Raw genomic sequence first — 23,116 nt, 5'->3', positions numbered from 1 at the left:
AAAGTATTGCAGTGTCTCAGTAAACTATAGGATCACAGATATACAAATGAACCTGGCATCAGTCAAACATTTTAACCTTTGCATAACCCATTAAGACCAGGAACGCATCCGTGTCATTTTAAGATTTCTTTGGCTATTCAAAAAATAGCAGATCTACAAGCTCATAGCGCGGCACTCGAACATATATACAGGCTATGTTTTAAAGCGAACATTTTTTACTTCGATCTGTGCTTCTGGGGGTCCCTGGAACAACATATTTTGAGATGGGGCCAAATGCATATCATTTTGGGGGTCCTTGACATGGAAAAGTTGGAGCACCACTGATATAGCAACATGCTGTTATAGGATTCAGAATTTTTTTAGGTAGGCCTATGTATTTTTTCAAGATTTTTCAGTGTGCCGTGCTATGAGCTTATAGATCTGCTATTTTTCAATAGCCAAAGAAATCTAAAATGACACAGATGCGTTCCCGGAGTGAACGGGATAAGTCTGCATGGTGGTCCGGATGTTCGATCCCGGGATCTCCCAGAGTTAGTGTGGAAGTGTCCTTGAGCAAGACGCTGAACCCCTAATTGCTCCCGATGAGCAGGTTGGTGCCTTGCATGGTTTCCTCCTCCATCGGTGTGTGAATGTGTATTAATGTGTGTATGAATGAGTGAATGTAATGCACAATCTATGTAAAACACTTTGGATATAAGCGCTATATAAATGCACCATTTATCGGTGTCATTTTTTTTTTGCTAAAAAGTATTATTTTACTCTTTGGCTATTCAAAAATAGCAGACAAGCTCGTAGCACGGCACCAAATGCCTACAAGCTTGTAGATCTGCTATTTTTGAAAAATCTTGACAATCTGAGCAAATCTTTGAATATATATATATATATATATATATATATATATATATATATATATATATATATATGTTTTAAAGCGAACATTTCTAACTCCAATCTTTGCTTCTTGGGAGTCCCTGGAACAACATATTTTGAGATGGGGGTCCGTGGCCAAATACCTATGATTTCGGGGGTCCTTGACAATTATGTAAAAGTGTGAGAACCACTGATATTATAGCAACATTTTCAAAACTGTCTGATGTAGAATCGGCTTCAGGTCTTAATGGGTTAAAATGTTTTTGAAATATTCAACATTTTTACAAAACTAATTAGTTTTGCTGGGGACCCCCTGGAACCCCCTCAAGGACAAGGACCCCTGGGGTGGTCCCCAGACCCCACTTTTGAGTTCTATTTCAGCATGTGTTGACCAGGACGGTACAGATGGAATACATGATGTAGTACATGATAAAAAACACCAGCCTGCAGGCTCACCAGGACCAGACTGACACACAAATGTCGCAGCAGAATGTTTATAACAAATAAATTAAAGTGATAGTTCACCCAAAATAATTATTTTTTTCTATCTGATTAGTCACCCCATGAAGACTTGAATTCATGGATATTTTTTAGTTTTTGTCTCATTCCTAAGACAATGATTTGATGACCAGTGGACCGGTAGGCAGCGGTTCCGGTAGGAGACGCAAAGGAGACTCTTTGTGTCTCTTACCGGAACCACTGCCGGTTAAATTATTGTCTTAGGAATGAGACAAAAACAAAAAAAATATCCATGAATTCAAGTCTTCATGGGGTGACTAATCCATAGGAAAAAAAAGTCATTTTGGGGGTGAACTATCCCTTTAAGACATCATGGGCCTCTTCTAGGCCAGTGGTTCCCTTGAAAATAAAAGGGTTGAGAATCACTGATCTAAATAAAAAAAGTCATGTATTTTAGACAGACAGACAGACAGACAGACAGACAGACAGACAGACAGACAGTCTTCTTGGCAGCAGGTCAGTGAGAGTACATTCCTGTAGTCAGACCAGTGCCAGCCTGCAGGCCTCTGGCCTCCAGACAGCCTGTTATGACCTGTATGTATTTACTTTATGTTCGTCTAACCCCGTTGCAACACAACTATTAACCACTTAAACCCTGGCCTAGGCTAGAATATCCTTAGTAATACAAATGAATGGGAAAAATAGCCTGTATCTTATAGATGGGCGTCTATAGGCCAACTATGTGGTAGGCTACTTTCACTGTTTTTGAAAACTTTCACCTACAATGACAGGTAGGTAGCCCCTTTCGGGACCCTGTTTACCTTTTTTATATTTGGGAAGGCGGTATCCAGGGTCCCTTGTAGCTCAAAACACACTCTCTCGTACTGGCGGCTACCACTGTCTGGTCTCGGGCTCATAGCTCGTCGCTTAGAAGTTGCAGAGATTTCTCAAAGGTACCAACATGAGCAATACTAACGCGCGAGAAAGCGCGCGGATCGGCGATGCCGTTTAACATTTTTAATAATTTAGTAAACCTTAAGCTCCTCTCTCACACTCTGCTCCTGCAGCTCCACTTCCCATGTCCCGCCTCCCCGCGTTGTGATTGTCATGCAAGCATGTAGGAGCTCGCCAATCAGAGGCAGTAACGTAGGACCATAGAGTTATGGTAGGACGTGCAGCTTGTCAGTCACCGCGGGGAGGCGGGACATGGGCAGTGGAGCAGAGTGTGAGAGAGGAGCTTAAATTTTACTAAATTATTAAAAATGTTAAACGGCATCGCCGATCCGCGCGCTTTAATGCCGCTTTCTCGCGCGTTAGTATTGCTCATGTTGGTACCTTTGAGAAATCTCTGCAACTTCTAAGCGACGAGCTATAAGCCCGAGACCAGACAGTGGTAGCCGCCGGTACGAGAGAGAGTGTTTTGAGCGACAAGGGACCCTGGATACCGCCTTCCCAAATATAAAAAAGGTAAACAGGGTCCAACAGGTAGGCTATATATATATATATATATATATATATATATATATATATATATATATATATATATATATATATATATATATATATATATATATATAGGCTACCAGGTGAAGATTAAACTATATGTAGCTTATATTATAGTCTGTAATAATAATAATAATAATAATATGTCCTTGTGGGGTTGTAGCCGATAATGTTTTACAGTTATTTCCACAGACCTATAACAACCATAACAACCATGTTTAAATATAATGACGCTCATTATTATCTCTATAATAATAACACAGAAAGGAGTCACATTTCATCAGAACAAAGTGGGGACCCCAGCTGGGGTCATCGAGGTGAGGTCCAGGGACCCCTAGGGGTCCTCAAGGGGGGCGGGGTCCAGGGGGATCTACAAGCTGACAACGCGTCGCTGTCAGCTTGTAGATTAGCTATTTTTCGAAAATATGTCAACAACAAATCCTCTCTTATGGGGAGGGAGGGGTGAGGAGGGGGTCCCTGGCACGAAATAGTTTTCAAACGGGGGGGTCCGCGGCCCCAATACACCTTCATTTCAGGCGAGGTCCTTGACATGAAACTGTGTGAGATATGCTCCTGTAGGATACATTGTATCGGCCTGTTGCTGATGAAGCAATGTGTCTGTGTGCTGAATCCCTCTGTGTTTACTGTGTAGTGTAGGACTGTGTTCACTCTTAGTATGTTAGTATAATATATGATGTGTTACTGAGTGTAGTAGTACAGCACTTTGGTTTAAATGTGCTCTATGAATAAAGTGGATTGGATCGGTTAGGAATACGAACGTTACTGACCCAAACACAGCGTCACATACAGCAGCATGCATGCGTGTGTGCGTGCGTGCGTGCGTGCGTGTGTGTGTGTGTGTGTGTGTGTGTGTGTGTGTGTGTGTGTGTGTGTGTGTGGAGGTTCCATATTGTATCGGTTAGGGTAGGTGATCACCCATTATCGTCAGGTGGCTACATACATTGTATCGGTTTGGCTACTGTCTGTCTGAGCTACTCAATTCAAGGGACTCAACACTCAAGGAGCTTATTATTGGCATTGTCAAAGCCAGGCTCAAACTATAATAAAAAACACTTTAAAAACATGTGTAAAGTATGTAGAGTTGGAGGGGAGGTCCAGCATTGTGTTAAACAGATACTCACCCAAACACAGCGTCACATGCAGCAGCAGTATGTATGTATGTAGGTTACATAGTATCGGTTATAACAGGACTCTCTACTCACCCAGCAGCGTCACATAGAGCAGCAGTGTGTTCACTGTTCCACTCCTCTGTCGTCGGTACATTGTGACTGAAGAATGCTTCCTATTAATGAGAATAAGATCCTGTGGTTGAGTTAGACTGTGTGTAGTAATGACCCGTCCATGTTGTTCTGCTGTCATGACTGTGTGTGTGTGTGTGTGTGTGTGTGTGTGGGAAGGATTACCTGACAAACAGGTGGATCAGGAAGTAGAGTGGAGCCAGTGGTGGAAAAAAAGTACTCGCTTTTTTTTTACTTGAGTAAAAGTATCAATATACTCTGTCAAGGAAAAGACGGAGTACAAAAGTACAAAAGTATTTTTTATCAAAAGCAGAAAGTACTCATTAGGCAGAATGTACCATTTCACAAGTTTTCAAATGCATAACATGTATAAAAATCTTTTGAAAATAGCAAAAAAAAATAGTAAAAAAATATGCAAAATAGCAGATCTACAAGCTCACAATTCGTTGCATCGCGATGTGTTGTGAGCTTGTAGATCAGCTATTTTTAGATAGCCAAAGTTTAAATAGGGCTGAAGTGACTAATGTATGTTTTGGATCTACAAAGTAACTAGTTTATTAAAGTTTTCAAATTATTGTAGTGGAGGAAAAGTACAATATTTGCCACTGAGATGTAGTGGAGTAGAAGTAAAAGTACTGAAAAATGGAAATACTCAAGTAAAGTAAAAAGTACCATTATGGCCATATTTGGAATACATTAAAAGTATCATGCTACCAGGTCATATATAGACAGATACAAATTATTATTAATAATAATAATAACTAAACTTTATTTGTATATCACTTTCATGACATGAAATGCAGCTCAAAGTGCTTTACAGAGCAAGAATACAATTACAATTACAACTAATTTAACAATAAAGCAAAGAAGAACAGCAAAAGCATGAAACAACATTAAAATAATAGCTAAATGCAGTGAATCAGGCAAAACAGTGAGGACATGGATAACAACACAGAGATTTAAAAATCAACCAAAAAAATGTACTAAAAGCAAGAGTGAAGAAGTAGGTCTTGAGCTGTGCTTTAAAGCTATCCACAGAGGCTATTATAGATAGATAGATGGATAGATGGATAGATGTTCACACGCCAATAAAACACTATAGGCTACAGTACATTTAATGTCTCTTCAGGAGTATTAATACTGTACATGAGTAATCATCATGTCCAGGTTATGGTTTGGTTTATCTCAATAGACTTAAAGGGATAGTTCACCCCCAAAATGACTTTTTTTCTATCGATTAGTCACCCCATTTTTTTGTTGCTGTTTTCTGAGGTAGCTTTATCTAAGTTGACACAGCTCTGTTTACAATTGACTGTACAAATTGACTGTACAATTTACAATTTGTCGCATTCCTATAAGCCAATAATTTGATGACCGACGGCGGCTCCGGTAGGAGACACAAATTAGCAAGCTTGTAGATCTGCTTTTTTTTTAAATCTTGAAATGTGTGCAAATCTTTAAATCTATATTTATGTTTTAAAGCGAAACATTTTAACTCTGATCTGTGCTTCTGGGGGGTCCCTGGAACAACATGTTTTGAGCTGGGGGTCCGCAGCCAAATACATATAATTTTGGGTGGTCCTTGACACATGTAAAAGTTGGAGCGCCACTGATTTAGAAGACATTTGTAGAATATATATTCACGGTTTTAAAAAAAATAGCAGATCTACAAGCTCATAGCGCGGCACTCGGTGCCGCGCTATGAGCTTGTAGATCTGCTATTTTTGAATAGCCCAAAGAGATCTAAAGTGACACAGATGCGTTCCCGGATTGAATGGGTTAATCATGTGACAGCCCTGTCACCCCAGGTCTGTTCCTTTGTTTTGGGGGATGTCGTCCAGGAGGTTGGTGTTGGAAGGGGTCAGAGAGGTAGAACAGGAGGTTGGTGTTGGAAGGGGTCAGAGAGGGTAGCGGGGAGCCTGGTTGCTGAGGGCCTTGTAGGTAGTGATCAGTGTTGGAAGAAGTACTCAAATATTTTAAGTAAAAGTAGCAATACCACAATATAAAAATACCCTGTTACAACAAGTAGTCAAAATGTTACTTGAGTAAAAGTTCAAAAGTATTGGCATCAACATAATACTTAAAGTATCAAAAGTAAAAGCACTAAAATTTATTTTCACAACGCGTCGCGATGCGACGCGTTGTGAAAATATGTTAATTTAAATCTGCAAAGTAACCAGTAACTAAAGTTTTCAAATAATTGTAGTGGAGTAAAAGTACAATATTTGCCTCTGAGATGTAGTGGAGTAGAAGTAAAAGTACTGAAAATTGAAAATATGCCAGAAAAGTAAACAATAACTCAAAAGTGTAGGCTACAGTACTTGAGTAAAGGTACTTACAGTAGTTACTTTACACCACTGGTGGAGATCAGTATCTTGAAATGTATTCAGTGTTTGACTGAATACAGTCATGGACGACTGGACTGATTTGGTCCCTGGATCAGGTTCTGGTGAGTTTTGCACGTACTGTAGTTTCTTGAGTACTTTGGAGGTGGCGCCGTACAGTGCTTGTGTTTTACAGTACAGTACAGTACAACTTTACTATGCTGGCTTATTTCCACCATTCATGTCTGTCAGAGAGAGAACTGCAGAAAGATGGAGAGATGCCAACTGGCTTATTTCCACAATGCAGGTATCATGTCTGACACAACCCTGGAGTTACAAGATTCTATCTGACATGTTGGTATAAAAAAAACTACACATGCGTGTGTGTGTGTGTGTGTGTGTGTGTGTGTGTGTGTGTGTGTGTGTGTGTGTGTGTGTGTGCGCGTGCGTGCGTGCGTGCATGCGTGCGTGTGTGTGTTCAATAGACCGCCGAAGTCTGACGTCATTTACACATCCTTTGTTTGTCTACCTGGTTCGCAGTTTTCCACCCCCGTTCTGAATCCCATAGACGTATTTAATATCGCGTCAAATAAGAACTGTGTTCCAAAAATAAACAAATGACCCCGGCGTGTTTACTCTTATGGATATGAATCATCAACTGACGGTGAGAAAACGCTAATGTTACTTCCGCCGAATTAGTTACATTTTCACCAGAAACAGACTGTATCAAATATAAGTGACTGACTAACATAAACGATACAGAACCTCCTCCCTGACAATAACGCCGACACGCGGTGTTTATTTTTGGACCACAATTCTTATATGAGACGATTCTAAGATGACCCAATGTTATTCTCAATAGAGAAATTACTTCCGCAAACCTGGGGATGAACGAGTCACGTCAGGACTTCGGTGCTCTATTCAAAATAACTTTATAGGCATAAGAAAACATACGTTTGCATTGCCAAAGCAAGTGTCAAATAAAAACAGTCAATTGTACAATTAAAAGGGAATCAATTGTAAACAGTGTCACTTTGCACCTTTAGAAAAACTACCTTACAAAACCACCAACATTTTTACATTTGCAGTTATAAATATAGTTTCACACATTTAGGCCATGGTAGGTAACTTGGTAAAAAACATTTGAAACTAATAGCAGACATTTTTCAGAATGTTGCAGTCAAAACATTTTGGGACAAATAGCAATTTTAAAGGGATAGTTCACCCCAAAAAAATATCGATTAGTGACCCCATGGATATTGTTTAGTTTTTGTCTCATTCCTAAGCCAATCATTTGATGACCAGCGGACCAGTATAGGCAGCGGTTCCGGTAGGAGACACAAAGGAGACTCTTTGTGTCTCCTACCGGAACCGCTGCCGGTCATCAAATTATTGTCTTAGGAATGAGACAAAAACTAAAAAATATTCATGATTTCATGTCTCCATGGGGTGACTAATCCATAGGAAAAAAAATGCTTTTTTGGGGGTGAACTATCCCTTTAAAATAGTACACACATTTTAGTTGTACTACTTCTATGTGTGAGGTCAACTCGGTGCAGATACACTGATGATTGGTAGTCTTTAAGGTGGCTGTATTCCATAGTTCAGGTATAAACATAATGATTAGTATCTTCTTCTAGTATCTTTAAAGTGGGAGTATTCAGTTGGACATCGTTCTGCTGTCATAACAGCTCACCCATCTTGCTGCTGTGTTTGCACAAGGCAGCAAACTGTGTGTGTATGTGTGTGTGTGTGTGTGTGTGTGTGTGTGTGTGTGTGTGTGTGTGTGTGTGTGTGTGTGTGCGTGCGTGCGTGCGTGCGTGCGTGCGTGCGTGCGTGCGTGCGTGCGTGCGTGCGTGCGTGCGTGCGTGCGTGCGTGCGTGCGTGCGTGCGTGCGTCACATTTTATGTTGTTTTTTTTTTAAAATAGCAGATCTACAATCTCATTGTGGCTGAGGTTGTAGATCTGCTGTTTTTGCTACTTTTGTGGGTCACTGTAGTATGACAAATTAGGGCATTAAAGCGGCACCTACTGTATGTAACTTGTTTTAATGAATACAATGCAAGGCCTGATTGATTGCAGATCGGCTATTTTCAAAATGTTTGCCTTTTTCTTACGTAATATTTGACAATTTGGCCAATTTGGTATTAAAAGTCATTGAATTGTCATTTAAAAAAACTTTGCAGATACCCTGTGTTTATCGTTGAGTGAGAAAACAATGTTTCACATTAAGCTAATCATCTGGGGACCGCCCAAAGAAAATTAGCAGATATATATATTCATTAGCATATATACAAGCTCATTGAGTGCCGTGCTATGAACTTGTAGATGTGCTATTTTAAAAAAATCAAGAACATTTCAAATCTTGTGTAAAAAAGAAAGTGCAAATCTTTGAATATATATATTTTTTAAAGGAACATTTGTAACTCAAATCTTTGCTTCTGGGGGGTTCCTGGAACAACATATTTTGAGATGGGGGTCCGTGGCCAAATACATATACATTTTGGGGGGTCCTTGACATGAAAAAGTTTGAGAACCACTGACATAGCAACATACGTTTCTTTCCAAAAAACTGTTAGGATTTAGAAGACATTTTGTAGAATGGCAGCCTCAGGCCTTAATAGGTTAAATTTATACCATGATGGTGTATGTAAAAATATAGACGTCAAGCGATGACGCTGAGGTAAGAGGAACGAAGGGGTAGGATTAAATACATTTATACTTCATAGTCCTTTTTGAACATGTAGAATTTAAATTATAGTATTTTGTTGTTGCCAGTGAGGCTTGTTATTTATTTGTTTTGTATTTTTATTATATTGCATTTACTTTACTTTGTCGTCTAACTTTAACATGTTCGAAATAAAGAGTTTTGAGACCTGAAGCCGATTCTACAAAATGTCTTCTAAATCCTAACAGTTTTCTGAAACAACGTTTATGTTTCTATATCAGTGGTGCTCAAACTTTTTCATGTCAAGGACCCCCAAATGTATATGTATTTGGCCGCCGACCCCCCATCTCAAAATATGTTGTTCCAGGGACCCCCCAGAAGTAAAGATTTGAGTTAAAATGTGCTTTAAAACAATATATATTCAAAGATTTGCACATATTTTCAAGACTTTTCAAAAAATAGCAGATCTACAAGCTCGTAGCGCGGCACTCTACGAGCTTGTAGATCTGCTATTTTTGAATTGCCAAAGTGTAAAATAATGCTTTTTAGCTCGAATGAAAAAGTGACACAGATAAGTTACAGGTCTCAAAGGGTTATTTCATGACCATCCATCATCCCCTCAGATGACCTCTCTGAGTGCCTGTTTGACAGACAGATGGCCTGGAGCCTCGCCACACTATCTGTGTAAACCATCATCTGTTGCTCTGCTCCGAGGGGAGCGGCTGGCTATCAGTGGTACAAAGTAACTTAAGTACATTTACTCAACTACTAAGCACCATTTTGAGGTACCTTTTTTATCTACTTGAGTATTTCCATTTTTCAATATTTTAATACTTCCATACACGCCACTACACCATAGAGCAAAATAAGATTTTTTTTTTTTTACTCCACTACAATACAATTATTTGAAAACTTTTAGTTGCAAGTTACTTTGTACATTTTGATTATGATTACACAACATTACATTAACCAATTACTCCCTATTTTATAATTTGGGGTATCCGAAAATAGCAGATCTACAAGCTCACAAAGTGTCGCGATGCGACACTTTGCTTGTAGCTTGTAGATCTGCTATTTTAGAAAGATTTTTGACACATTTGGAAACTTCTGCCAAAAAAAGGGCTATTCTGTATAATGTGTACTTTTGACATATTGATATGTATTTTTTGATGGCAATACTTGCACTTTTACTCAAATAAAAATGTTGAATATACTGTAGGCCTTTTAGCAGTATTTCTGCATCAAGGTATACTTTTACTTAAGTAAAAGTATCAATACCACAATGTAGAACTCTGTTACAAGTAAAAGGCCTGTGTTCAAAATGTTACTAAAATGAACAAAAGTACAAAAATGTTTGAAAATAGCAGATCTACAAGCTCACAACGTATCACGATGCGACTCGTTGTGAGCTTGCAGATCTGCTATTTTCAAATAGCCTGGGTATAAAATAGGGCTAAAGTGGTTAATGTATGTTTTATAATGTAATAATTTATATCTGCAAAGTAACTAGTAACTAAAGTCCTCAAAAAATTGAATGGAGTAAAAGTATAATATTTGCCTCTGAGATGTAGTGGAGTAGAAGTAAAAAGTATTGAAAATGGGAGATTACTCCAGTAAAGTAAATATTCCTCAAAAGTGTACTTAAGTACAGTACAGTACTGGAGTCAATGTACTTAGTTACTTTACGCCACTGAGTAAAAGTAGCGTATACTTCCACCAGAGCACATTATCTGTGCATCAGACCACATGCAGCTCCTCTGAGGGGACCAGCCTTTTATTTCTGGACATATTAGCCCACATCCCATCTCCCTGAGCCCCCTGTGTTTAGCTTGGTAATTACCTCTAATGGGACAAGATATTTGTTTTTCTAGGCATCACTGCTTAACCGCCATGTACCGCGTTTATCTCAGCTCCCTCTCCTGTCTCTGTACAGAGCCTTTGATGTCTGCTTTTTAGGTTTTTTTTGTGTGTTTTTTTTATGCCTTCATTTGGTCTTGATTCAATATGGCATCCAGAGTGGTGATCTGGTGTCTTCTGAAGGAGGAGGGGTTCTCTTATGTAAGCTGGTTTTATAGGCTGGATCAGAGAAGTGGTTCTCAACCTTTTTCATTCTGAGGACCCCCCAAAATGATCATAATTATTTTAACTATATGATATTTCTTAATTATTTCACCCAAAATGTTTATAAAAAGTTATGACTATTTAAATAGAAATAACACTGTCTGTCAGTTATGTAACATAAGAGATTTAAATAGGTTTAAATAGGATTAAATCTGACTTAAATCAGTAAATAATTTGGCCTAAGTCACAAAACCACATGACTTAGGCCCCAAAAAAATCCTATTTTGGTCACACTAGGAGTTAGGTCATTATACTAAAAGGGGAGTGAACAGCATGATCCTTTTCAATTAGGAGATGATGAGGTGATTTTACCTGAGGTGGCCAGTGTCATGAGGAGCTGACTTAGGCAAAAATATAATTTTCCTCAAAAAATGACTTAGGCCATTAGTTTAGCAAAGTGAGTGTTGATTACTTTTTTCCATTTAATTTCAAAATCCTGTGGGGACCCACCCTGAGGGTCCCGACCCACAGGTTGAGAACCAGTGGATCAGAGGATGTTTAATTTGATGATGGAACACACTCTTTAAAGGAGAAATCCGGACATTTTAAGTGTTATCTTTGATGTGTCGTTACTCACCTACTGACGTAGAAAGTGGCGTTGATTTTTTCCAGCGATTCCCCTGTCGTCATTTTTTCGACCCCCTCCGTTGGCATAATGGGAGCGCGTGGCTAAGGGAAATTCGTCTATTATAACCGATGCAAAGTTATTTTTTTCTCTACTACTACTCATTGTAGAGTCTCATGATACTCAAACATGCACTGAAAGTTCATGAGAGGCTAAGGCTAATGCCGAACGAGCTAACGCTGGTTGCTTGTTTCTCTCCCAGAACCTGGCAACTCGGTGTTGCCAGGCAGAGAAATAAGCAAACAACGTTAGCTCGTTCGGCATTAGCGATAGCTTCTCAGGGACTTTCAGTGCATGTTTGCGGATTTCTCCTTTAAGCTTTGGCGTCCTTCTCCATCGCATGCATTGTGTTTATATTATAGAGGTTCGGGCTCTCACGGTAAAAGTATCGATACCGCAATGTAGGAATAAAAAAAAATGTAGTTACAAGTAAAAAGTCCGGAATTAAAAAATTACTTGAGTAAAAGTACAAAAGTATTGGTATAAAAATGCACTTAAAGTACCAAAAGTAAAAATACCCAGGATGTCCCATTTCAAGTTTTCAAATGTATAAATATCCTTTGAAAATAGCAGATCTACAAGCTCACAATGCGTCGCAATGCGACACATTGTGAGCTTGTAGATCGGCTATTTTCAAATATAATAATAATATATTTAGCGCTGAAGTGGTTAATGTATGTTTTGTAATAATAATGAAAATCTACAAAGTAACTAGTAGCTAAAGTTTTCAAATAATTGTAGTGGAGTAAAAAGTACAATATTTGCCTCTGAGATGTAGTGGAGTAGAAGTAAAAGTATTGGAAATTGGAAATACTCCAGTAAAGTACAAATACCTCAAACGTGTACTTAAGTACAGTACTGAGTAAATGTACTTAGTTACTTTTTACACCACTGAAGGGGGGCTTATGTCCTTCCTATTACTCGGGATCGTTCACACAATCCCAGCGCCACAAAGTGTGTCTATATCACATGAATTATATTACATAATCAGATTAACCCCCCCCCCCCCTGCTGCATTGTAAGGATGCAGGTTTTCATATGGGCATCCGTCCCCCCCTCCCCTCCCCTCCTCCAACAACAACAATACCTGGGGGTCCGGGCTCAGAACGGCTCATACAGAGTTAGCATTGTGTTGCATATTGTGTGTGAGTGAATACAGAGCTTCTCTGTGTGCGTATATACAGTAGTGTGAGTTTCAGCTCAGAATCTTCCCAAGTCTCGGTGAATGGGGGCTCAACAACACCCCTGTTCTTCTGTTGTCAGCACCCACCGGGTGGGGGGGACGGGGGGGACGGGGGGACGGATGAGGAAAAGGTGATTGAAGTGGTTTGGACCCAGATGGAGCTCACAGCTATTATCCTGCAGCCCGGGGAAAAAAAGAGGGAAAAAAAAACGTGAGAGCATAGGATAAAGGTCCTTTTTCTGGACGTTTCGTTTGTCTCTGTGTTTTTTTGTGTACCCCCCCCCCCCACACACACACAAACAGTTGATGACAGACAGGGGCGGTTTTATGCACTTGGCAAAACCAAGCAATTGCTTGGAGCCTCCAGGGGCCCCCCTGCATGGGCTGTCTCCTAAAAATCAACGATTCAGTGCCTGTTCCCTAGCAGTTGATCTTTATCCCAATAGCGTGAAGTATATAGTTTCAACTATAGGCTATACCTGGCAACTTCTATTTCCAGTACTACCATTTCAAAATAAAACATGTGTTGAATGAGAACATTACAATATCCAATAGTATTGATTAATGGGGTGTGGGGGAGGGGGGGGGGGGGGCAAACTTGAGCTTTGCTTGGAGCCCCCCAAATGTGTTAAATCCACCACTGATGACAGAGAGGAACCATTTCTATGTCCTGGGCTCACTCACGGGTTTAGAGCGGGGGTCTTCAATGTTTGTTCAAGCCCCGGGACCCCTTTTAGCTGAGATAGAGAAGAGATATGAAGAGATATGAAGCAGAGACCCCCCCTTACATATTGTAGGACATTGTGTCGTAGGTTTTTCATAGATTTCATAGATAAATTCATATACTTGTTTGACAGTCACAGCACAATCAGTGTTGTGTAAATTATTATCGTGGTCATTTAACCACTTAAAATGTAAGTGGTTAAGAGGATTTAAGTCTTAAATCCTCAATACTTAGTACTAAAATTTACCTTTGGCTCTTTACTTGGTCTGCAAAGCGACGTGCTGCTATTTCTGCTATTTCCGGCAAATGTTTCTTCCAGAATATATAGGGATACTGAGGTTCAAGTGGTTAAAGGTAGAGTAAGTGAATTTCTTTGGTTAAAATAAGTGTTAAATAGCTCTATATTCTGATAGTACTCATTGCTATAGAGTGTGTGTTCAGTAAAAGGAGTCTCCTCGTCTCTCCAGCTCTTTATAAAACAGAAAATGCATTTTCGTTTCAGTTTCAGTTTCATTTCCAATTTTATCCCATCAGGATAGAGAACTCAATCAGGATTAAACAAGTGAAATTGGAAGTGATGACACTAAGAAATGAGCAGGCAAAATTGGAACTGGAACACTATAAAAATGAAGCTTAAAAATGGGTTTGGCTGAGATTTTGACACCTACCGGAAAATGTATTTTCTGTTTATTAAAGAGCTGGAGAGACGGGGAGACTCCTGTTACTGAACAAACACTCTATAGCAATGATTACTATCAGAATATAGTGCTTTAACCTTTTAACAAAACACTTTTTGTTTTAACCAAAAAATATCACTTACCCTACCTTTAATGTTTAAAAAAAAGAAAGAAGATTTGGCGGCCCTCCCTGCAGTAACTGTGAGGACCCCCTAGGGGTCCTGGACCCCCTGTTGAAGAGACATGTTTTAGAGGAAACCAGAATGTATATTCTTTATTCTTTCACAGTTGTGTGAGAAGTTGATGTGAACATCACCACCTACACTCTAGACGACAATCTATCTACACCACAGTGGTTCTCAAACCTTTTCATGTCAAGCACCCCCAAATTTACACTTATGAGCTCGCGGACCCCCATTTGAAAAGACATGCCAGGGACCCCCAATAAGAGAAGACTTTTACGTCTCTAGCAGTGATTCTCAAACATTGTAATTTCAAGGACCCCCAGTTTGACATGCATTAGAGGCTACGGACCCCCATTTAATGGCATTTCTATCTCTGGGACCCCCATTTATATTGTAAAATCTATGTTAATTTAACTCTGAGAGTGTACAAATGGAACCTAATGGACCCGTTAGGGTCCATTAGGTTCCATTTGTACACTCTCAGAGTTACAGACCTGTAAGGGTTCATTTGGTTCCATGTGTACACTCTCAGAGTTACAGACCTGTAAGGGTCCATTTGGTTCCATTTGTACACTCTCAGAGTTACAGACCTGTAAGGGTCCATTTGGTTCCATTTATACCCTCTCAGAGTTACAGACCTGTAAGGGTCCATTTGGTTCCATTTGTACCCTCTCAGAGTTACAGACCTGTAAGGGTCCATTTGGTTCCATTTATACCCTCTCAGAGTTACAGACCTGTAAGGGTCCATTTGGTTCCATTTGTACCCTCTCAGAGTTACAGACCTGTAAGGGTCCATTTGGTTCCATTTATACCCTCTCAGAGTTACAGACCTGTAAGGGTCCATTTGGTTCCATTTGTACCCTCTCAGAGTTACAGACCTGTAGAGGGGCGGCCATAGCTGAGTGGTTAGTGAGCCCGCCTAGGGAACCAGAGCTGGCCCTGGTTGTCCCAGGTTCGATTCCAGGCTATCCCAGCATATGTGCCGATGATATGAAATTTGTCCCTGAGCAAGACTCTTAACCCCAATTGCTCACAGGTTCTCATTGGAAACAAGACCGCAAGGACTTTCATGAACGACCTGTTAAAAGGAATTATCCTTTTATCCTTATCCTAAGGGTCCATTTGGTTCCTAACTATCCATCATTTAGCTGGGGACCACCTGGAACTCCCTCAAGGACCCCTGGGGGTCCCCGGGCCCCACTTTGAGAACCAATGGTCTAAGCTGGCGCCCATACAGCATATCGTCAGTGTCCAGCCGGGACCAGCTAACTCCATTTTCATTTTTTTTTTTTTTTTCATAAATCAACACTATTGAACCCCCTCTACATCTGTGTAATTTTTTTAAATAATAACATATGAAAAGTATTAAAAAGCGCCTCTGACGAAAACTCCTAACTCCATTGGACCCTCAAACTGTCCGTCAAAAACAAACAACTCCCCCCTCCTCTCAGGCTCTCGAGAAGCTCTGCTCTGTATGAGGCAGACAGGAGAAGATTTTTCAATGCTTTTGGGAGAACATAAACTAGGAAGAGAAGAGAATGTATGTGCAAGGTTTGATAGATGTCACCCCAGTAAAGAGGAGAAGGGTGTCTTCACAAAGGTCATCTGCTCGTGTTTTCTTTTTAAATGTTAATGGACAGAGAATGAGTGTGTGCAGGAGTTTGTTTCAAACATCTCCAAGAGCTCAAGGAGATCATGCCAAAAGACTTTCACAGCTTTTATGACAATCTAAAGCACTAAGAAACACCCACCACACACACGCAACACACAACACACAACAGTGTGATAATAAAATGTTGATAGGTATATGATAGGTAAATTCAACTGTGGTTGTTATTGTTAGTGCAGTAGGCTACAGATTTGACAGATTCTATTTTTCATGAATGTATTTTGGATTTATATGCCATTTATTTATTGTTGGTGTGCCATGATCGCTTTTGTTAAATACATGATTGAGTATTGAGGCAGAATTGTTTGTTGCACTCAACTGTAGAAGAACAACAGTGGTAACAGTTAGATCCATGGTTGTTTACAATGCATGTTAAAATAAAAGTTGTTTAAGTACAGAATTCAGCTTGATCTATAGTATATGAGGATGGCGCTCACCATAAATAGCTGATCTCCAAGCTCACAATGCGTTGTGATGTGTTGTGAGCTTTGAGATCCATTACCAGCTGTTCTTATCAATGATGGACAAAACCTCCTAACTCCACTTGCACTGGATTTGGGTAAAGTGGTGATAATATAATGACACATGCAAGTATCTGATAATATATAAAGTCACAATACCAAGTTTGATGAGGCAGTATTGCTTTGTTTTAAAAATATAAGGTTTTCTTCATTTTCTGAAAAATTGATATTTTGTTTTTCATTTCCTGAACAATTACCATTTTGGATTTAGCTGGTTCCGGCCGAACAGCAGAGATATAACAAAAGAATCAACCTCATCAAAAACTGGTGAGGATCTTATCAACCATTAACTATGTGCCTTCAGAAATACTTGCACCAGCAAGCCTAAGGAAGGTCTGACTGAACATAAGCCGGGTTAACACATGATAACACAACAATAGCATGGTAAGCAGGCAGCTAGGGACATGTGCACACATTTTCTCGATTTTTCAAAAATAGCAGATCTACAAGCTCAAAGCGCGGCACTCGGTGCTGCGCTTTGAGCTTGTATATCTGCTATTTTTGAATAGCCAAAGTGTAAAATAATGCTTTTTAGCTCAAATAAAAAAATGACACAGATGCGTTCTAGGTCTTAATGGCTTAACAGACACCACTGACACATGTAACACAATGTACTAAATGAATCAAATCAAACCAACTTGTGAAGAAAGAGAAGTCTATCCAGACCAGCAGCTACCCAGAACCCCCCAAAAAAAAAAAAAATCTCTGTTACAGATATCGCATAACCAGAGGGGCATCTTTACCAACTGGCATCTGCCTAGTTCACATAGGAAACTCTGGAAATACATAAACAGTACGTTCCCATGTAAATGCATGTGTGCATGTGTGTGTTGTGTGCGTATTGGGAGAGGCCTTTGAGTTTTAACTCTGTCTGACATTCAGGTGTTTAGTGGCATTCCAAAGCCATGGGTGACTGCTGCTTTTATAGTACCTGTTGAGCCAAGCCCAACCCCCATGTGTGTGTGTGTACGTGTGTGTACGTGTGTGTGTGTGTGTGTGTGTGTGTGTGTGTGTGTGTGTGTGTGTGTGTGTGTGTGTGTGTGTGTGTGTGTGTGTGTGTGTGTGTGTGTGTGTGTGTGTGTGTGTGAGAGGGAGGGAGGGTGTGGTGAAATATTAACTTTACCACACGACCGTGCCAGGTACAGACCCATGGTGCAGAGGTGTGGAATGCAGCCGAGAGAGAGAGAGAGAGAGAGAGAGAGAGAGAGAGAGAGAGAGAGAGAGAGAGAGAGAGAGAAAGAGGGCAAAAGAGAGCGAGAGAGAGAGAGAGAGAGAGAGAGAGAGAGAGAGAGAGAGAGAGACTCCTTCGTACCATGCCAACATTCTTTGCATTCCGTTGCCAAGGTGAGATGTACCACATATTGTTTAGTGAAATGTCTCACCTGCCTGCGTCTCAGATGTTTCCTGGTAAAGAAGGAAGAGTTATGACCAATAGGAACATGAAGGCTACAGGATCATATATACCTTTCTGTAGAGTCCTGTAGAGCAGGAACCAACACAACAACATGTTAAACACACCAGCCTTCAGAAGACCCTGCTTTGACTCACCATCGACTATAGCTTGTGACTATTGAGTGGTCTATATGGACAGTAGTGGTTCTCAAAGTGGGGTCCGAGGACCCCACTGTCCGAGGACCCCCAAAATAATATGTATTTTCTATCTAAAAATATTTTGTTCCAGGGACCCCCAGAAGCAAAGATTTGAGTAAAAAAATTATATAAAAGATTTGCACAAATTTTCACGATAACAAAAAAAAATGCAGATCTACAAGCTCGTAGCGCAGCACTCGGTGCCGCGCTATGTGCTTGTAGATCTGCTATTTTCTAATATTCCAAAAGAATCTTAAAATGACACAGTTGCGTTCCAGGTCACATTATTTGAACCAATCTGCACGGTAACACAATAACAACACATGGTCTCTCTACTGGCAGACAAGCAGCCCTGCCTGAAGCCCTATATACTCCCCTGGTCAAGTGGGGATTCCCTCTTGAATGAGCGGCAGATATTTTGGTCTCCCACGTGGGGGGGCGGGGAGACCTGGGTTCGAATCCCAGGCGTTACTGTTGCAATTATACCTCTCTCCATCGGGGGAGGACATAAAGATTACGGATTGAAGCTTTAAGCTGGTAAGCAGGCTTTGATAGATCTATTATAGTCTAATACATGTAATTAGAACATCTGGTAATTAGTGTATTTGGCCATGTAATAAGCTGCGCTAATTAAGTGAAATATCCCTTTAATCATGTTAATAATAAGTGCACCCCCCGCTGTGATGTAAAAACCATTTAGAGGGCTGGGCTCTTATTATAATGATATTAATTAATACATATTATGCATTAATTAATCCATGAAGACCGGGAAAGCATCTGTGTCATTTTATGATTTCTTTGGCAATTTTTTTTTAAATCGTGGAAATGTGTGCAAATCTTTGAATATTTATATATATCTTTTAAAGGGAACATTTTTAACTCATATCTTTGCTTCTGGGGGGATTCTACAAATGTCTTCTAAATCCTGACAGTTTTTTTGAAAAAAACGTGTGTTGCTATAATAATATCAGTGGTTCTAAAACCCCAAATGATATGTATTTGGCCGTGGACCCCCATCTCAAAATATGTTGTTCCAGGGACCCCCAGAAGTTGTAACAGAGTTATCCATGTTCTCTTTAAAAAAAAACATATATTATTCAATGAATTGCACAAATTGTCACGATTTTTCAAAAATAGCAGATCTGCAAGCTCGTAGCGCGGCACTCTGTGCCGCGCTATGAGCTTGTAGATCTGCTATTTTTGAATAATGTAAAAATGACACAGATGCGTTCCCGGTCTTAAAGGGTTAATGAATAAATGAGTCTAAAGCTCATCCAGGCTCATTAGGAGGCTTCAATGAGGGAACATGAGATTATCCTCAGAATGAGCATTAGGTCGTTCCATCACTAGGGACCATATGAAAATTACATTATTGTGGCGAAAATAATTGCGCGAGTAACGATATTATCGCGATATTGAAAATATCCGTTAAAACTTAAAATGGCACATTTGTTAAACCACTTGAACCCCCAGATCTACAAGCTCACAACGCGTTGTGAGCTTGTAGATCTGCTATTTTGGTACAGTAAATTGATTAGTGTAGAGTGAAATAGGAGCGTACCAAATGCATTCTTTACGGGTCCGTTTGATCAAGTATAGAGGGTTTAAAGAGATAGTTCACCCCAAAACATGTCTTTGTCCCTTAGTGCTTAGTCACCCCATGGAGACTTGAATTCATGGATATTTTTTAGTTTTTTGTCTCATTTCTAAGACAATAATTTGATGACGAGTGGACCGGTAGGCAGCGGTTCTGGTAGGAGACACAAAGGAGACTCTTATCCATGAATTCAAGTCTCCATGGGGTGACTAATCCATAGGGGAAAATATTTTTTTTGGGGTGAACCCACTTAAGTGGAGCTGAATTTGCAGCTCAACACAAGCTAATTCATCCTGGTGAATGACGAAGGACAAATTCACAATAACTTTAAATCTGTTTTTTTTATCACGATAAACGCTAACAACGATTATCGTCCCATCCCTATTCTGCATGGTGTCTCGCCTTCAACATTATTGGTCGTCTTTCTACAGAACAAAAAAACATATTTATCCAAGGATACGACATTGTTGCCGTCGGGTGGAAACCTTGTATGTCCAAAAGAAATTGTTGAGAAATAAGTGAAAATAGCCGATACAAGCTCACAATCGCTATATTGTGAGCGCGAAGTGACAAGAAAACATAAAAACGTTGAAAAAATGAGATACAAGGTTTCTGCCTGAAACAACCACGAGATGATACGAGTCTGCCCCCCCCCCCTCACACACAGGCTCAAACGCAGCATTCAGAGCATCAGACCTTCTGAGACCCACCATGACCTCCACACACACACACACACACACACACACACACACACACACACACACACACACACACACACACACACACACACACACACACACACACACACACACACACACACACACACACACACACACACACACACACACACACACGGGTTAAATAATGCTTATGCATGCCTGCTCTGAACGCCTCCTGTGTGTTCAATCACTGTGTGCATGGCCATGAATATGTTAGCACCCGTTAGAGTGTGTGTGTGTGTGTGTGTGTGTGTGTGTGTGTGTGTGTGTGTGTGTGTGTGTGTGTGTGTCTTGATCAAAGTCTATTCCTCTGGGCACTACGCTAGTTACTGACTGACAGAGGCAGAGAGAGTGTGTGTGTGTGTGTGTGTGTGTGTGTGTGTGTGTGTGTGTGTGTGTGTGTGTGTGTGTGTGTGTGTGTGTGTGTGTGTGTGTGTGTGTGTGTGTGTGTGCGCGTGCGTGCGTGCGTGCGTGCGTGCGTGCGTGCGTGCGTGCGTGTGTGTGTGTGTGTGTGTGCGCGTGCGTGCGTGCGTGCGTGTGTGTGTGTGTGCGCGTGTTCAGCATATCTAACAGGCCTTAAACCTTTCAGGTAAACAGCTGATGAGCTGCATTTAGAGCTTTTATGCGTTACATTGTCTCTATCAGGTAGAAACCTTGTATGTTAAAAACTGTTATTGTTCAGGAAATGTGGAGAAGAAAAAATAAGCTACATGTTCCAATGGATCCAATGGATGTGGATATTATTTAGTCACCAGCTCTTATTAACACATTTAGACATGAGGCCCATTTAAAAAACACCTTCTAAATCCTAACCTAAGTTTTCAGGAAAAACTTTAAATTTGTATTCATTTTTTTTTATTCTGTTGCTACATCTAAAACAAGGGGGGCAAACGTTGATGATGTAGAGGGCCACTATATTTCCACACTCACTCCAGAGGGCCACATTGCATATACTACTGTAAAGAAACCCCTTATCTCTGTATTTTTACTTTTTTCGTAATTAATGCCCTACTTCTTCATCTAAGGACCCCCAAAATTAGCAAAAAGAATCTGATCTACAAGCTCTACGTTGCAGTGCGATGCGTTTTGAGCTTGTAGATCTGCTATTTTTTTCTTATTTTTTTTATCCTGAAAATTAAACATTTTATTTAATTTCAAATGCATGTATTTATACTTATGTTAACTTTATGAACTTAAATACAAATACATTGGACATAAAAAAGACTATATAATTGTAAAACTAGTCATTAAGCTACTAATATAGACTGAAGTAATTAAAGCGGGTCATGTTTACATGTTTGGAATCATAACAGCTGAAATGAATAATATATCACTATTCTGATATTAACCTGCGGGCCACATTTAAGTGAGGGTGGGGGCCGCATGTGGCCCCCGGGCCACCTGTTGTCCATGTATGCTCTAAAAGGACTTGGTTTTAAAGGTATAAGTACAGGTCAATACTTTTCATTGGTTCACTATTTATAAAAACCCACACATACTCTCTCAATTTCACATTTTCTTTAACCCTTTAAGACCTGAGGTGATTAAAAATGTTTTCAAAATCCTAGCAGTTTTTTTTTTTTCTTTCAAAAATAGCCAAAGAAATCTAAAGTGACACAGATGCGTTCCAGGTCTTAATGGGTTAAAAGTGAAAAGACCAGATCTACAAGCTCACAATGCATTGTGTCACGACACGTTGTGAGCTTGCGGATCTGCTATTTATGCTACTTTTGCGTGACACGCTCTCTCTCTCTAGGGCTTTAATAGTAATGAAAAAGATGAAATATCATCATCTGGAGGCAGTACATTGGAGAGGATGATAAATGCAGGACAATGACATTAATATGCTCTGACATAACGCATGAGTTTAATTGAATCGTGTCAGTCAGCTGTGTGAGATTATTTGTTTGAGACTGGGAGGTTGGGGGTTCAAATCCCAGCCCAGTCATAGCAAAGACTTTTTATTTTATTTTTTAGCATGTTGTTTAGACTAGACCACGTTTTCCCAAGTTTGGGCCAATTTATATGGGTCACGACGAGTAAATATCCCCTTATTTTTCGTTCCAACATTTTGCTTTCAATTATAACTTCAGAAGATTAAAAAAGAAAAAAAAATCGCCCCAAAAAAAAATCACTATTTCTCATGAATGTAATGTAAAACAAACTTTAAAAAAAAACAAAATAATCATGAATGAATACAAAAAATAAGAGACACTACACTGTTCTCTCTGCTCTCTATCTAGGTGATTATTTAACCTTGTTGTTTATTGACTAGGGTTTATTCTGATCTCACACATGTACGTCATGTAAACAGAGAGAGACATATGGACCATAAGGTTACTGTATTAACCAGTGTTTGTGCCTTAAAGGGATAGTTCACCCAAAAGAAATGGATTAGTCACCTCATGGAGACTTGAATTCA

The 23,116-nt window shown here is 39.8% G+C and overlaps 1 protein-coding gene across 2 annotated transcripts in view; it reads right to left on the bottom strand.

Moving 5' to 3' along the window:
- Positions 1 to 4,215, bottom strand: part of mpzl3 (myelin protein zero-like 3) — a 53,753-nt gene extending 49,538 nt beyond the window's left edge. For both annotated transcript variants that reach the window (XM_080428949.1, XM_080428948.1), the window contains exon 1: positions 4,056 to 4,215. In XM_080428949.1, the coding sequence (XP_080285075.1) occupies positions 4,056 to 4,212 (157 nt within the window). In that variant the 5' untranslated portion in view covers positions 4,213 to 4,215. The remainder of the gene's footprint in view (positions 1 to 4,055) is intronic.
- Between the last annotated feature and the right edge of the window lie 18,901 nt (positions 4,216 to 23,116).

The sequence above is a fragment of the Gymnoscopelus braueri genome (genome assembly GCF_963280865.1).
Source record: "Gymnoscopelus braueri genome assembly, chromosome: 5".
In the NCBI taxonomy this organism is placed as follows: Eukaryota; Metazoa; Chordata; class Actinopteri; order Myctophiformes; family Myctophidae; genus Gymnoscopelus; species Gymnoscopelus braueri.
This window is presented reverse-complemented; position numbering and strand designations above follow the sequence as displayed.